We start from the raw sequence: 17,576 nt of genomic DNA on the forward strand, positions 1-17,576 counted from the left end.
GCCATACACACTATCAGTTTTTCTGCAGGTTTTTGTCTTCGGGTTTACCAAAACCATGTAGTGCAAGGGCCTGCCTGATTGCATACGAATTGAAACTCTTAGGCCGCGTACACACGGTCGGACAAAACCGATGAGAATGGACCGAGGTTCAGTTTCATCGGTCCAAACCGACCGTGTGTATAGCCCATCGGTCTGTTGCCCTTTGGTCCAAAATTTTAAAACATGCTTTAAAATCTAACCGATGGACCGCTGCCCGATCAGTCCAAACCGATGGTTAGTACAGAAAGCATTGGTTCAAAACCCACGCATGCTCAGAATCAAGTCGACGCATGCTTGGAAGCATTGAACTTTGTTTTATTCAGCACGTTGTGTGTTTGACGTCACCGCGTTCTGACCCGATCGGTTTTTGGAACGATGGTGTGTACGCACATCAGACCAGCAGGCCACTTCAGCGGTGAACCGATGGAAATGGCCCGTCAGACCATTCTCATCGGTTTGGAACGACCATGTGTACGCGGCCCCAAAAGGTTTGACCTCATATTAGATGGTTTTGGTAAACCTGAAGACAAAAACCTGCAGGAAAACTGATAGTGTGTATGGGGCTTTATTGTCTCTAGACAACAGAGGGACAACAATATGAACCATTGAGTATACATACAGATATATGGTGGGCGCAGCTTGACAGTGTTAAGCCACTCAAGAGGAGCCAGGTAGACAGAAGACAGAAGCCAGAAGACAGCTGTACCACCTAAAATCACCAGTTAAAGTCTCTTAAAGTGAAACTTCACCCATAACAACCTGATAAAAAATAATGTTCTTTAGCAAAGAACATACATTCCACATTAATAATTATGCTATAATAATAAGTGTGTGCTGTAAATTGTCTCCAGCATTGTTCCTGTTCCTTCTTGATGAAGGCGGCCATTTTGCTGAAGCCCAGAACCCCTGAACAGTAGTAAACCATAAAGGGGAACTAAACCCATGGATTTAACGGTTTAAAAAAAACAGATACATTCACTTTGCAGCCAAACGAGTCATGCCTTGTTCTTGGTTGTAATATGTGGCTATAATATCTAATATCTATATTCAGACTGGAAGAAGCGGTATATGACAGAAGCACTCAGGCAGAGTGTGGGAAGCGATTCCATGACACATTCCTGGAATGCTGGGATTGCTAACTGTCATATTTATGTGTGTCCTCAACCAAACTGTCAAGCAATCAAATGCAGCATCATGGCAGCTACAGATCAAACAGAAACAGCTCCTTTGGCTGTAAAGAATAGGAGGGTTTGATTCTGCTTTAAGGCTGTCAGCAGATCGGCCTCTACAATCTGGTCTGTGCCTAAAAATGGAGAGCAACTGAGCATCTGCAGAGCAGGGTAAGCCTGTGTATTACTGGATTTTAAACCATATAGACACTTATTTTTAATGTTGTACATAGCTATACCTGCAAAATGGGCCAGCCTGAAGTGATCTAGCAGGACTTAATTTTCTGACTAAAGTTCCACTTTAGGTAATCTTCAATTGTATCATTCTCCAAATTCTCCTTTATGGCAGTGAAGTATGGGGTTCTGTCACCTACCCAAATGGGACTCCAGCCCAACAGAAATATTGCATCCAGAATTCTGCCAGCACCTCCTCCAAGTCCACTGGAGCACCCCCAACAATGAAGGACTGAATTGGCCAGATTCCCTTTACTGCTTGCATTAGGCCTTGTACAGACGAGCGAACATGTCCGATGAAAACAGTCCGCGGACCGTTTTCATCGGACATGTCTGCTGGGAGGTTTTGGTCTGATGTGTGTACACACCATCAGACCAAAATCCCCGCGGACAGAGAACGCGGTGACGTAGATGACACCGACGTTCTCTGACACGGAAGGTCAATGCTTCCATGCATGCGTCGAATCAATTCGACGCATGCGCGGGATTTCGGGCCAGCGGACATGTCCGATGAGTTGTACTAACCATTGGACATGTCCGACGGACAGGCTTCCAGTGGACAAGTTTCTTAGCATGCTAAGAAACTTTTGTCCGCTGGAAACCTGTCCGCTAGGCCGGAAAACTGTCCGGTAGGCCCTGCACACGGTCGGACATGTCCACGGAAACTGGTCCGACGGACCAGTTTCAGCGGACATGTTCGGTCGTGTGTATAAGGCCTCACAGACAAGGGCATTGTCATATTAGGATCACCTACAAAACAGCAGCCAAATTCATACCACCAGAAAGTCTCATAACCAAGGCCAATAACTCATTAGCCCAGGGGTCTCAATCAAGTCCCATCATGCCTCTTGCCTGTTGGAGTCATGCTTGTTATGCCGTGTACACACGATAATTTTTCGCCATGAAAAAAATGTCATTTTTAAATGATCGTGTGTGGGCTTCACATAATTTTTCAGGTTTTGAAAAACGACAAAAAAATAAATTCGAACATGCTGCATTTTTTAACGTTGTTTTTCGGGTTGTAAAAAATGATCGTGTGTGGGCTAAAACGATGTTAAAAACCCACGCAAGCTCAGAAGCAAGTCATGAGACGGGAGTGCTCGTTCTGGTAAAACTACCATTCATAATGGAGTAAGCACATTCATCACGCTGTAACAGACAGAAAAGCGTGAATCGTCTTTTTACCAACATGGAATCAGCTAAAGCAGCCCAAAGGCGAATGGAACTTCCCCTTTATAGTGCCATCGTACGTGTTGTACGTCACCGCACTTTGCTAGATCGTTTTTTAAAAACGATGGTGTGTGGGCAATGTCGTTTTAATGATGAAGTTGGAAAAACTTTGTTTTTTCAACATGCTGAAAAACGTTTTTTTCATGCTGAAAAATGATCGTGTGTACGCGGCATAATTGTCAGCCTTGCAATGCCTCATGGGACTTGTAGTTTCACAAAAGCTGGAGGGCCGCCAGTTTGAGACCCCTGCATTAGCCCCTTGTCCAACCAAAACTCTCAACAATGCAGCCTGACAAAATCTCAAATAACAGCCATAATGAACAATTCCAAAGAGAAACACCTCAGAAAATAGAAGAAAACAATAACAAACTCATATAAAATACCTACATACCAATCAATACAAACAGACTACAAACTGACCTCATGACTAGAGAATCTGCAAGACCCCAAATACACACACACAGACATACCACCGGCAAATACAATCAGGATGGCACAGACAGACCTACAAGCCCAGGATAAGTAGACCGTGCCAGCAATGTGCCACGGGGGTCTTTTTGGACCACTTCCTGCTATGGTGCCCCAATTACTTCTCAGTGAGAGATACTTAGAGAGATTCTCCACTCTTATTCCAGACTTAAAGCAGAACTACACTGCATCTGAGCAACACAAACCAAAAACGCTATTTAGACCCCTTACACACTGAAGAGTTTTTACAGCGTTTTAGCGTTAAATATATAGCGCTATTAAAACGCTCATAAAACGCTCTCCATGCATCTCAATGGAACCTTTCACACTGAGTCCTGCAAGCAGCATCTTTGGAGCAGCTTTTGGGCGCTGAAAAAAACGCTCCAAAAACGCCCCTCTCCATTGAAATGAATTGAAAGCGCTGTAAAAACGCCTTACCGTTTTTACACTGAGGCACTGCAAAAACGCCCTAAAACTTTAGGATGAATTCAAGCAGAGACTACGAGCCAGGTCTTCTCGTCCACATCAGTGTCTGTCCGAAGGGCGTTGGCCGTGAACTTGTTCTGCATACAGACGGCAGAACTTTTTCAGCCAACATACACTAAACTACGTGTTTTTTCAGCTCTTTAGCGCCACTCTTTGGGCAACTTCTGCTTAATGTTGTCTGACGGTTAGCATTGGTTCGAAGCATGCGTGTGTGTTCTTTGGATTTTAGTTTGACGGACGTGTGTACACACGATCGGATAATCCGACGGAACACATTTGTTGTCTGACAATTTGAGAGCATGGCTATCCAACAGTTGTTGTCGGAAATTCCAACAACAATTGTCCGATGGAACATACAGACGGTCAGATTATCTGACAAAAACCTTCCATTACACAATTGTTGTTGGAATTTCCGATCGTGTGTACGAGGCTTTAAAGTGGATGTAAACCCCAAAAAATGTATTTATTTTTTTGATGTCACAATGTAGAGAATAAGATTTCCTATCATCTGTGCCCAGTCTTGCCACACAGAGTTAATCCAGCGCTGAGCAATCCTCTTTTATTGTTCAGTGAAATAAAACAAACTTCAAGATAAAGACCAAAGTCCTTGCTTGAGTGACAGGTAATTTACATATCTCGTGCACTAGCTTGCAGACATGCACAGCTTCTGTAAAGTGCACAATCCACATCCCCCTCCCCTCTCCTCCTCTCCTCTCCTCTCCCGTCCAGCTCTCCCAGGATTGGCTGTCTTTCCTGTGTTTTGATTAAATGTTTTCAAAATATGGGGTGATCCACAGTTCAGTGTAAACAGCCATCAGAATATACATAGACAAGAAGCTGTGCATGTCTGCAAGCTAGTGCACGAGATATGTAAATAACCTGTCACTCAAGCAAAGACTTTGGTCTTTATCTGGAAGTCTGTTTTATTTCCCTGAACAATAAAAATAGGATTGCTCAGAGCTGGATTAACTCTGTGTGGCAAGACTGGGCACAGATGATAGGAAATCGTATTCTCTACATTGTGACATCGAAAAAAAATCTGAAGGAAAAAATCTACAGAAAATTGTATAGTGTGTATCCAGCTTGAGACTTGGAATACCACTAAAGTTCATGTGCGTGTAAAGGCAGGCGTCACAATACTTTTGACTGTATAGTCTACCTTCCTACCTGTTTACTAATGCTAGCAACATGGGGATTCAAAATAGTTAATGTTGATCGAGAAGGTGAAGTTCTGCTTTAACTTCCATAGAAGAGCAAATTCCACATTATACAGGGAGAAGAGCCAACAGTGGAAATAGCTGCACAATGTGTCACAAACTGCGAAGGACGATTTTTGACCAAATCCCTTACCTGGACTCACTCCCTATACACCCATGGGCGTAGGAACCGGGGGGGATGGGGGGGACGCATTCCCCCCAGGAAATAATGCGGGGGGGACAGGTATTGTAAAATCCCCCCCAGGTTAGGAGGACTTGGAGGCTCCCAAGTTGGAGCACTGCTGACATATCGCCGTGTGGGGTGCAGTTCACCCAGGTGCCACAGAGGTGGCGCTCAAGCGCCAGAGTGCGCCTCTCCCTCCTCCTCTCCATCCTCCTCTCCTTGTCTGAGGCCACCGCCGCGGTGTTTCCTAGTCCTCCCTCCTGTTCCATCCACGAACGATCTTCATCTTCTCCACCCCGGCGGCGCAGCTGCACACTGTCCTCTCCAGCTGCCGCCCGGGTGGGGTTTGGGGGGGGGGCTCTGTACTAATTGTGGGGGGGCTCTGTACTAATTGTGGGGGGAGTGGCTTGTGGGGGGTCTCTGTACTAATTGTGGGGGGGCTCTGTACTAATTGTGGGGGGAGTGGCTTGTGGGGGGTCTCTGTACTAATTGTGGGGGGGCTCTGTACTAATTGTGGGGGGAGTGGCTTGTGGGGGGGCTGTGTACTAATTGTGGGGGGGCTGTGTACTAATTGTGGGGGGGGGCTTGTGGGGGGGCTCTGTACTAATTGTGGGGGGGCTCTGTACTAATTGTGGGGGGGAGTGGCTTGTGGGGGGGCTCTGTACTAATTGTGGGGGGGCTCTGTACTAATTGTGGGGGGGAGTGGCTTGTGGGGGGGCTCTGTACTAATTGTGGGGGGGTCTGTATTAATTGTGGGGGATCGTGGGGGGGTTCTGTACTAATTGTGGGGAATGACTTGTGGTGAGGGGTCTGTAAAAATGGAGGGGGTGGTTTGTTCGGGGGTCTGTACTAATGGATGGGGGGTCTCTACTAATGGGGGGTGGTTTATGGGGGGGTCTGTACTAATTGAAGTGGGAGGTTTGTCCTGAGGGGGGGTCTGTACTAATGGAGGGGGGGTGTGGTTTGTCCTGGGGGGCAGCAGTGTGTGTGGGCTGCCGCTGCGGGTGGCATCTGAAGGACGAGTCCACGCCGCGCTCACCACACAGGCCGGACACACGCCCGCAGAGCCACCGCAACTTCCAAGGCTTCAGAAACAGGTAAGGGGGACCTGTTTTAAAGTTTCTTGTTTAAAAAAAAAACACCAAATCCCTGCAATAATATATTAAACAGCCTGTATAATGTATTATTGCTGGGATTTGTAGTCCTCTGTAACTGCTGGTATTATGCATTGTGTTTTATATAATGTATCATTGCTGGGATTTGTTGTTCCTCTATAGCTGGTGGTATTCTCCATTGCGCTGTATAATGTATTATTGCTGGGATTTGTAGTTCCTCTATAACTGGTCAGTGGTAATCTGCATTGCGTAGTATAATCATTATACAACGCAATGGAGAATACCAGCAGTTACAGAGGAACAACAAATCCCAGCAATAGTACATTATACAACGCAATGCAGAATAACGCCATCTATGCTATCTTTCTCTGTAAAAGATAAATAAGTTAAACGATCACTTTAAGCATCATAACCATTTAAGGTTAATGGAGCACAGATATAATGTATGGAGTGTGCGCGCCGGGGGGGGGGGGGGGGGGGGGAAAAATGCTGTCCCCCCCAGATTTGTAAGGGTTCCTACACCCATGTATACACCGTTATATTACCCCGAAATATAATAGTGTTCCTGATATCATTCCAATTTAACCTTTATATTAGGGAAGTATGAAAAGGAGATAAATGAGATAGGGAGAAGGGAGATAGAGAAGAATTAGGTGTGGGGAGACTGAGAAATAACTGGAACTTTTGATTTGAACACACCTGCTGTAGTTGCTGGATAGCCTTAGCAGTGCACACACTGTGGGTTATTTACGAAAGGCAAATCCACTTTGCACTACAAGTGCAAACTACAAGTGCAAAGTGCACTTAAAATTGCACTGAAAGTGCACTTTGAAGTGCAGTCGCTGTAGATCCGAGGGGGACATGCAAGAAAAATAAAAAACAGCATTTTAGCTTGCACATGATTAGATGATAAAATCAGCAGAGCTTCCCCTCATTTCAGATCTACCCCTCAGATTTACAGCGACTGAACTTCCAAGTGCACTTTCAGTGCAATTTCAAGTGCACTTTGCACTTGTAGTGCAAAGTGCATTTGCCTTTTGTAAATAACCCCCATTGACTTTTTAAAACTGTAACTCTATACACACACATAGACTGGGCTAGTACCGAATATTATCAGTACTCCTGGCATTATAGAAGTGACACATCATATAATATGGCTCCAGCTGTCAGGGGCCCCACTCACTCACTGCATGCTGAAGCGGAGAATTGGCTGAACACATTCCACTCACATGGCAGGAAACCAGCGCTGCTCTCCTCAGGAAGGGAATGGCCGCAGTCCACAGATCCTTTGCAGGGCGCTCCAGAGACGGCAACCTAAAAGGTCAGGGAGAGGGAGAGGTGATACAGGAACCCTGAGTACATTGACAGGCGAGGCACAGGGAGGACCGGTCACCTCAGAATGGAAATATTATTGTTAGTCAGCTGACCTCCTGTTCTGCACAGCATGTATCTTACAACTATTTATCCAAACGCTCCGCTGTGACGTCATATTTGTTTCTGCTAACAATTACTACCACAGCTTAGTCTTGGTTCATACGAATGCGATGTGGCAAACGCACAAGATTCGCTGTGTTTCCCCGCATTACACTCTAAGCAATCACATGGTGTCCATGCGATTTGCTGCGGGTGTCAATGTTATCTTAACGACACCCCATAACAGATGGCAACACACAGTGCCAGAAAAAAGGGATCCTGCACCATTTTGGTGCGTATGCAATGTATGGCTGAAACGCACCGCACAAACATCGCATGTGATGTGCACAGGGATGCAGTGCGATTCTTGTGCAAATCGCATGCCGCGTTTTCCCACAAGTCAGTGTGAACCCAGTCTTTTTGCTCCCTTTTCTGTAAAAATGACCATTGAAGCATTGTGTTATATCAGTTCAGTAAGCGCAAAAAAAATTCTTGTCGATTCTACCAGAAATCTTGTGAACTGATAACTTCCTGTGCTCGCCACCTGTACCGCACTGTCAGCTGGCCATACCCATATAGAATTTCGGCCCAAATGGGTGGTTTTCAAAAAGATCGTTTGACATTTAAGTTAGCGCACTCAACTTTACCGTCGATTTCGACAGTAGGCCCGGCTAATGGTGAAGCAAAAACATTTATCTTTTCAACCAAAGTGTATGTTATATTCTAAGCGGAAAAAAAAATTTGTCTTATATTGCACATGTCCTTGCAATATAAGTGAACAGGAATTATATAATGTTGCTATTGTTATTGACCGAGCACTTTCGATCATGGAAACTATTTTATTCAGTCAGTGGACAAGTTAAAAATTTACCTTTAAAAAAAAAAAAAGTTAGTGGACAAGTTGCTGTTGAGCGATGAATAGTCGTTCGCACTGCAAATCACCGAAATTCTATACGTGTATGGACAGCTTTACATTATTTTCAGTTTTTTTCTATGGACTATAGAAGGGGGTCTCCAAACTTTCTAAGGAAAGGGCCAGTTTACTGTCCTTCAGACTTTAGGGGGGCCAGACTGTGCCCAGTAGAAGTAAGTAATACCCGATCATTGGTACTAGGAGGAGTCAATAGGTGGAATAGTGCCTCATTTTTGTTGTCAGTGGCAGGAATTAAGTCCCACTGTTGGTGTCAGTGGATGGAATTAAGTCCCACGGTTGGTGTCAGTGGATGGAATTAAGTCCCCACGGTTGGTGTCAGTGGATGGGATTAAGTCCCCACGGTTGGTGTCAGTGGATGGAATTAAGTCCCCACGGTTGGTGTCAGCGGATGGAATTAAGTCCCACTGTTGGTGTCAGTGGATGGAATTAGGTCCCACTGTTGGTGTCAGTGGATGGAATTAGGTCCCACTGTTGGTGTCAGTGGATGGAATTAAGTCCCACTGTTGGTGTCAGCGGATGGAATTAAGTCCCACTGTTGGTGTCAGCGGATGGAATTAAGTCCCACTGTTGGTGTCAGCGGATGGAATTAAGTCCCACTGTTGGTGTCAGTGGATGGAATTTATGCCTAATCATTGGTGTCAGTGGATGGAATTAAGTCCCGCGGTTGGTGTCAGTGGATGGAATTAAGTCCCACTGTTGGTGTCAGTGGATGGAATTAAGTCCCACTGTTGGTGTCAGTGGATGGAATTAAGTCCCACTGTTGGTGTCAGTGGATGAAATTAAGTCCCACTGTTGGTGTCAGTGGATGAAATTAAGTCCCACTGTTGGTGTCAGTGGATGGAATTTATGCCTAATCATTGGTGTCAGTGGATGGAATTAAGTCCCACTGTTGGTGTCAGTGGATGGAATTTATGCCTAATCTTTGGGGTCAGTTGAAGAAATAGTGCCTCATTGGTGGTGTCAGTGGCAGGAATCATGTCCCACTATTGGTGTCATTGGAAGGAATTATGCCCCATCATTGGGGTCAGTGGCAGGAATAATTCCTCCAGGGCTGGATAAAGGCAATCTGGTCCAGGGGATGCAGTTTGAAGACCACTGGACTATAGAATACCTTCTACTGCTGGCTATACGGGTATCAATCCTGTCATTTGAGGAAACAGTTGCATTGATATGGTCTTACATTTATTGACTCTTTTTGTTTTGTTACCAATTTGGTGGTATGGAATCAAACAAGCATTTGGTTAACTTGAAATCTCAAAGGGCCCATTCGGATATAACCCATGTTAATACACATTGGGCCAGATCCACAAAAACCTGGCGCAACTTAAAAAATCCCATTTAAGTTACACTGCCTTAAAATTTCTACCTAAGTGCCCGATCCACAAAGCACTTACCTAGAAATTTCAGGCTGTGTAACTTAAATCCGGCCGGCCGTACTGCGCATGCGCGAAGTTACGTTATGCCGAGTTTTGTGGATCGCGCCGGGTAAAAAAAGTTGCGTCGGGAAAAAAAAAATGAAAAGAATTTGACAGCGTCGCTCGGGATGCATTCCTGAGAGGGAGAACTCCATGCCAATTTTCAAATAAAAAACCGGCATGGGTTCCCCCCCCAGGAGCATACCAGGCCCTTAGGTCTGTTATGGGTTGTAAGGAGACCCCCCCCCCCCTACGCCGAAAAATCGACGTAGGGGGTCCCTCTACAATCCATACCAGACCCGTATCCAAAGCACGCTACCCGGCCGGTCAGGAAAGGAGTGGGGACGAGCGAGCGCCCCCCCCCTCCTGAGCCGTACCAGGCCGCATGCCCTCAACATGGGGGGGTTGGGTGCTCTCGGGCAGGGGGGCGCACTGCGGGCCCCCCCACCCCAGAGCACCCTGTCCCCATGTTGATGAGGGCAGGACCTCTTCCCGACAACCCTGGCCGTTGGTTGTCGGGGTCTGCGGGCGGGGGCTTATCGGAATCTGGGAGTCCCCTCAAATAATGGGGCCCCCAGATACCGGCCCCCCACCCTAAGTGAATGGATATGGGGTACATCGTACCCCTACCCATTCACCTGGAGGCAAAGTGATAGTTATTAAACACACAACACAAGGGTTTTTAAAATCATTTATTAGTCTGCTCCGGAGGCCCCCCCTGTCTTCTTTAGCTCTAATACCAGGGGGGGCTTCTTCTTCCGCTCTCCGGGGGGGTCTTCTTCTTCCGCTCTCCGGGGGGGGTCTTCTCCGCTCTCCGGGGGGGTCTTCTTCTTCCGCTCTCCGGGGGGGTCTTCTTCTTCCGCTCTCGGGGGGGGGGGGTCTTCTCCGCTCTCCGGGGGTCTTCTTCTATCTTCGCTGCTCTCCGCTGTTGACTCGGCGCACCCCGGTTCTTCTCCAGCTGTCCGGTGCCTTCTTCTTCAGCGCTGGCTGCCTGCTATCTTCGTGTGTTAGCTCAATTACTAGCAGGCAGCCACCCTAGTCTTCTGTGACGTCATCTTCTCTTCTCTTCTTCTCCCTTCTTCCGATGTTGACCCGACGCCTCTTCTCACTGCAATGATGGAAGCGCGCCTTGCATCCGATTTATATAGGCCTCACCGTCCCATCATGCTCCGGTAGGTACCCACGTGGTGGGTGCCTACCCACGTGGGTACCTACCGGAGCATGATGGGACGGTGAGGCCTATATAAATGGGATGCAAGGCGCGCTTCCATCATTGCAATGAGAAGAGGCGTCGTGTCAACATCGGAAGAAGGGAGAAGAAGAGAAGAGAAGAAGATGACGTCACAGAAGACCGCGCTGGCTGCCTGCTAGTAATTGAGCTAACACACGAAGATAGCAGGCAGCCAGCGCTGAAGAAGAAGGCACCGGACAGCTGGAGAAGAACCGGGGTGCGCCGAGTCAACAGCGGAGAGCGGCGAAGATAGAAGAAGACCCCTGGAGAGCGGAGAAGACCCCCGGAGAGCGGAGAAGACCCCCGGAGAGCGGAAGAAGAAGCCCCCCCTGGTATTAGAGCTAAAGAAGACAGGGGGGGCCTCCGGAGCAGACTAATAAATGATTTTAAAAACCCTTGTGTTGTGTGCTTAATAACTATCACTTTGCCTCCAGGTGAATGGGTAGGGGTACGATGTACCCCATATCCATTCACTTAGGGTGGGGGGCCGGTATCTGGGGGCCCCCTTATTTGAGGGGACTCCCAGATTCCGATAAGCCCCCGCCCGCAGACCCCGACAACCAACGGCCAGGGTTGTCGGGAAGAGGTCCTGTCCTCATCAACATGGGGACAGGGTGCTCTGGGGTGGGGGGGCCCGCAGTGCGCCCCCCTGCCCCAGAGCACCCAACCCCCCCATGTTGAGGGCATGCGGCCTGGTACGGCTCAGGAGGGGGGGGGGGCGCTCGCTCGTCCCCACTCCCATTCTTGGCCGGCCGGGTAGCGTGCTTTGGATACGGGTCTGGTATGGATTGTAGGGGGACCCCCTACGTCGATTTTTGGGCGTAGGGGGGGTCTCCTTACAACCCATACCAGACCTAAGGGCCTGGTATGCTCCTGGGGGGGGGAACCCATGCCGGTTTTGATTTTACAAATTGCCGTGGAGTTCTCCCTCTCAGGAATGTATACCAAATGCCGTCGCTTGAATGTGCTTTTACATGGTGTTACTAACTTTACACTTTGTAAAAGCAGCCCTAATTTTACACTTGCAAACTAAAACTTACGGCGAAAAAACGAAGCTGAAAAGCTTTGTGGATCGCCCTAAGTGCTAATTTGCATACCAGAAGCGGCATTTCGACTCGAAATGCCCCCAGCGGCGGATGCGGTACTGCATCCTAAGATCCGGCAGTGTAAGTCCCTTACACATGTCGGATCTTCTGCCTAACTTTGGAAAACTGATTCTGTGGATCAGTTCCAAAGTTAGAACCAGGGATACGACGGAGTAACAGCAGTTACTCCGTCGTATCTCTTTTGAGGATCTGGCCCATTATGTTGTGCATTAAGGCAGCCCATACCTGTACCACAATGCAGTAAAATAATAAAATAGAAATCAGACAATTTTTTGCACCGCAGTGCACCACAAAGTATGTCACTAGGCACTGTGGTGCCCTGCAACACAAGTGAGCCCGCTTAGTGCTTTAAATGTTAAGTGCCTGTCAATCATTTCCATCCTTTGGCTATGATGCTTTTTCAGTCACTGACCCAGAGCAAGCAGGCAACAACAGAATTCAGAACTCCTGATCCGCATATGTGTTGAAGCCTGAGGATAAGCATAACTGCCAGGTAAGCACAGTTTCAGAAGGAGGTAGCGTTGGCAGCCCTACATATTTCAGGAACAGCTCAGTTGAAGAACGACAATATTATTGAACTGGGTTGAAACTGGTAGAGCTAGAGGTCAGAAAACTAAGGTGCAGAAATAAATGAACAAACCTTTTCATCCTTCGCAGGCACAGGACCTGGAGGTCATACACCAAACACACGCCAAACACTGTAATTCCTGTCTCCTTCACCAGCATGGCACAGGTGCCCAGTAGTAGACTGAGCAGTAGGAGGAGAGGTGATCTTGTACCGGGAAAATGATCTGTGACCACTTCCGTCTCCACACTCCTGGAACAACAAGATGTACATGGCAGATGCATACAAGATTCAATCCCAAATACAATGATCCAATATGATCTATTAACATTCTCAATGTGAATTCTAATTGCATTAGAAACAGGTAACCTCTCTGTGGACGCTGCAGGGCGGCCCAGGGAGATCTTATTCACCTACTCTGGTGTTGCCCCAAGTTGCGTAGATATTGGGCGGAGGTCCTGGCTACACTGAATTCAGTGTTCCGGACCAACGTTCCACAGGACCCACTTTGTTGCCTGATGGGTGTGTTGGAGGGGGCGATAGTGGAAGAGGTGACCAGAGTGGCATTCGCCAGGGCACTGTTCCAGACGAGAAAGCTCATTCTCCTACACTGGAAGTCGAGGAAACCCCCTTCGACCAAGACCTGGGTACAACATGTGGGTAGAACGCTGTTAATTGAAAAGTACATATACCAACACAGAGGGAACGCAGGGAAATTTCTTAAACTGTGGGATCCGTCGTTTGCGACACCTGGACTGAGCCCCCTGGAGCTGGTACAGGCAAGGCTACTTGGAGGGATGTAAGGGCAAAGGTTAACTGACAGGGTCCCCTTCCTGGTCATTTGGTAGGCTATCTGGAGGGTGGAAGGGTGGTAGGGCGGGCGGGGAAAGGAGTTCTGTAAACTGTGTCAAGCTGGTCGAGATGGTATTTTGATTATACGAAATGATTTATTTTAGTACTTTTGTTGTCTGACCTGCAATTACGCTGTCATGACTGTTGGAATACAGTGTGTAAGATGTCATTCTTTCATTGTTTGTATGTTTTGTGAGCAATAAAAACCTTTTTGATAAAAAAAAAAAAAAAAGAAACAGGTAACCTTGGATAAGAACACTGCCCTTCTCCTCATGCGTTATTGGCTGACCCAAACGTCATTCACTTTTAGAGGTTCAATCCAAGAATAGATCCGTTTCCTCCTTTTCCCCTTCTGCTTCTGTTGCAATGGGGTTGATTACTAAAACCGGAGAGTGTAAAATCTGGTGCAGCTGTGCATGGTAGCCAATCAGCTTCTAACTTCAAGTGATTGTAAACATTGATCTTGTAAAACAACCCATTCAGTTTAAACTAGAAACGAAAGGCAAAACATTTTTTGTATTGATATGAAAATACATTATAAATACCTTTTTCCCCCCTTATATATAAGTGATCACATTTCCTCTGTTCTCAGCTGCATAAGAGCTGGGGGGAGGAGAAGCAGCAGTACTGGCTGTGCAGCGGGGGCGTGTCAGGAGAAGTCTGATCATTGGAGGAGAGCACACTAAGTTCCCAGCATAGCTAGAGAAATGACCACGGTGTGGTTCTCCTGCTTAGTGTGGTCAGTTTTTAATAGGGAAGCAGAGGCACTGGCAGGAACACCAGTGATTTCACATAAAGGAAGCAATACAAAGAGAACAGGATACTTTCTCATACAAGTACATAGTACAGCAGGCACATATCAGGAATTTGACGTTTTTGGGGTAAAAAACGCTTTCATCTTGTTGATTCAGGCTTTGACAAAAAAAAAAACCTGGAAGCCGATTTCAGCTGCACCAGATTTTGCACTCTTCAGTTTTAATAAATCAACCCCAATGTATCATTGGCAACATGTAACCTGAGACAGGAGTAATACCCTTTTCCTCACAAGTTATTGGCTGACCTCTATGTCATTCACTTAAAAGCAATTGAGTCCATGAATAGGGCTTTGTTCTTCCCCTTTGCTTCTGTTACAATGTATTATTGGCAACATGTAAGCCGTCTTATGAAATATACCCAGGTTCACAAAGAAGACATACCTTACATAGGAGAGGAACGCCAAGAGGAACAGCAGACAAGCTAAGACATCCGCTCTGCCCACAATGCCCGCCACCTGCGTGGGAACCAGAAAAAATGCAGATTAGAGGCGTATGTGAATTCAATCTTACTTAATATATTATACTCTGTGTCAGAACTGTAACACAAGAGGAAGTTATTGTTCTCTGTACACTGTACTGTCTGCATTCAGAGTCACTCAGCTGTCAGAACAGGGATTTGGTGTTGAGTTTTCTCCTTTTTCTTCTACTCCTACGACCTTGTTACTGTGTAACATTGGTAATATGTACCTTGAGACAAGAGCGTTCCCCCTGCCCTCACACACTATTGTCTGTGCCATTCCCTTATCGGTTTTCCTGAGTCCTCCTGCCTCCTGCCTTGTGCTTCTGTTACAATGTATCCTGAGAGAAGAGCATGAACCAGCGGGTTAAAAGGAAAAAATATAAATGGCAAATTTCCCCATCCACATCAAGAATCCTTCCTGCTGAGTTATTGTATTCAGACAATGGGGAGCTTTCCCCACCATTAGAATGCACTGATCAGTGCAGCCAACTAAAGCTGGTGGCACCGATCATTCGGGAAAAACCCAACAGGGTTGCTGTACAGAAGTCGATTGGTAGATCAACGTCTGTACAACCAGCCTACTCATAAATGGATTGGAATTTAGACTTGTTAGTCCTTGAGTCTTAGAATTGATCTATGTTCTTCATCTTAACTTATGCTATTATGCCTCCAAATTTGCTTTTCTAAACAAAGGACCAGTTTACGGTCTTTCAGATTTTAGGGGGGCCAAACTGTGGCCAGTTGAAGTAGAAAATTCCCCAGCATCATTTTAGGGGTAGGAATAGTGTTCCATTGTTGGTATAATTGGGAGGAATAGTGTGCCATCATTGGTGTCATTGGGAGGAATTGGCTTCAGTGGAAGGAATAGTGACCCATCATTGGTGTCAGTTGGAGGAATTGGTGTCAGTGGAAGGAATAGTGCCCCATCAATGGCATCAGTGGGAGGAATAGTCTCACGTCAATGGTTTCAGTGGGAGGAACAGTGCCCCTTCATTGGTGTCAGTTGGAGGAATAGTGCCTGATCGATAGTGTCAGTGGGAGGAATAGGACCCCATCATTGGTGTCAGTGGGAGGAATAGTAATCCATCATTTGTCTACTATACCATTGGCAACATATACTTGAGACAAGAACACTCATATTCTCCTCACACATTACTGGTTGGTCTCTCTGTCATTTGCTTGTTAGTGATGAAGTTCTACAACTGAACATCGTCCTCTGCCTTCTTCCTTTGCACTTTTCTTATACTGTATTATTGGCAACATATAATCAGAAGAGTACTACCCTTCTCCTCTCACATTACAGGTTGGCCACCGTGTTATTCACCTGTGAGTGATTTTTCTCTTTTATAAGCCCATGGTGGGTGTGCATAAACTATACACCAGTAAGTGAACAAAAAAGTGGTCCATCTCCAGAAGAAGTAATATCCCTCCCTGACCCCTTGGGGCACAAGGCTCCTGACGGGGTAAGGCACACTTAGATCCACCTTGCCAAAAGGCTTGGGGGACCCCTCTTCTCATTAAATGGGCCAAAGCCGACCACAGAGTACTAGGTGAGGAGCCGTCCAAAAGAGACTCCCCTCCCCTATTCCCAAGGTAGGTGACAAAGGAACTTCAGGGTAGGCCCAAGCCCCACACCCTTTATCCCGAGTGGAAAGAAACACAAAAATAAGTGCATTAACACACATGGGGAGCAATAAATATGCAAAATAAAAAAGGTGACGGTGAAGATTTATTTGCTAGGCCTTGCAACCTGGTAACAAAATCTGTCCCAATCTAGTGCAAGAAAAACCAAGGGTGTAATGGGCTAGTGCTCATTCTCACGGTGGGGTCCCAAACCCATAGACACCACAAGCTTTCTGTCTTCCCAGCCCCCGGCCATTTCTGTCTTCCCAGCCCCCGGCCAGATCAGGTAGCACCACTCAAATCAGGAGGCACTGGGCCCCTCAGAACCCTCTACGCCAGGGAAGTACTCCTGATGTACTCCAGTCCTGACCCACATTTTACGTTGTGCATGTTTTAATTTGGTTTCCTTGCCCATCAGAAAGGTCCCTCAGGACTCCCATCATACCAGTAGGAGTACCGATTAACAGCCACCTTGTCCATAAGGACTGGAGGAACTATGGGGCGCCCATACTGGACACTGATAAGAACAAATGTTAAACTTGATCTTAACCAAAAGGCCCTGAAATTTATATAATTTCCCCTTTCTTCCCTCATGCTTCTGTTACTCTTTATCATTGGCAACATGACAGTTTGACTATAAAGGTTAGAGCCTAGCACAGCAGGAATGTGCAGTCAGGGGAGGAAGGTGAGGCAGAGCCATGAACATAAAAAGAAAGAAAAAAGGATCGAGTTGAGGGTCATAGGTCAGCGAACTGGGTTCACAGAGACCTCAAATTTTGGGGCTCCTAGTACCTATGGTTCCAGAGATACGGGGCTCCTTGCACAGCCTGTCAGAAGCTACATACAGAGCGGCCAGTTTAAATACAAGCTGGCACACGCTGTTCGCAGCAGACTGAGACGATGCAATCACAGTGCCTCTCACTTCTTGTCAGAGGCACTGAGCTCAATCTTCAGCTTGTAGCCTGGTAAAGCACCATTGGTCCAAGCTTTCCAATATAAATTCTGCAGTGGGGGCTCTCCTCTCACTGCAGTGTCATAGAA

General features: G+C 46.8%; 1 protein-coding gene across 2 annotated transcripts in view; it reads right to left on the reverse strand.

Annotated features, from left to right (window-relative positions):
• The window catches only part of TMTC1 (transmembrane O-mannosyltransferase targeting cadherins 1), an 82,829-nt gene that overhangs the window by 43,492 nt on the left and 21,761 nt on the right, over window positions 1-17,576 (reverse strand). For both annotated transcript variants that reach the window (XM_040345545.1, XM_040345546.1), the window contains exons 4-6: window positions 14,834-14,907; window positions 12,861-13,037; window positions 7,351-7,435 (exon numbers count right to left, since the gene is read on the reverse strand). In XM_040345545.1, coding sequence (XP_040201479.1) covers window positions 7,351-7,435; window positions 12,861-13,037; window positions 14,834-14,907 — 336 coding nt within the window. The remainder of the gene's footprint in view (window positions 1-7,350; window positions 7,436-12,860; window positions 13,038-14,833; window positions 14,908-17,576) is intronic.

This window comes from Rana temporaria, chromosome 3 (assembly GCF_905171775.1).
Source record: "Rana temporaria chromosome 3, aRanTem1.1, whole genome shotgun sequence".
In the NCBI taxonomy this organism is placed as follows: domain Eukaryota; kingdom Metazoa; phylum Chordata; class Amphibia; order Anura; family Ranidae; genus Rana; species Rana temporaria.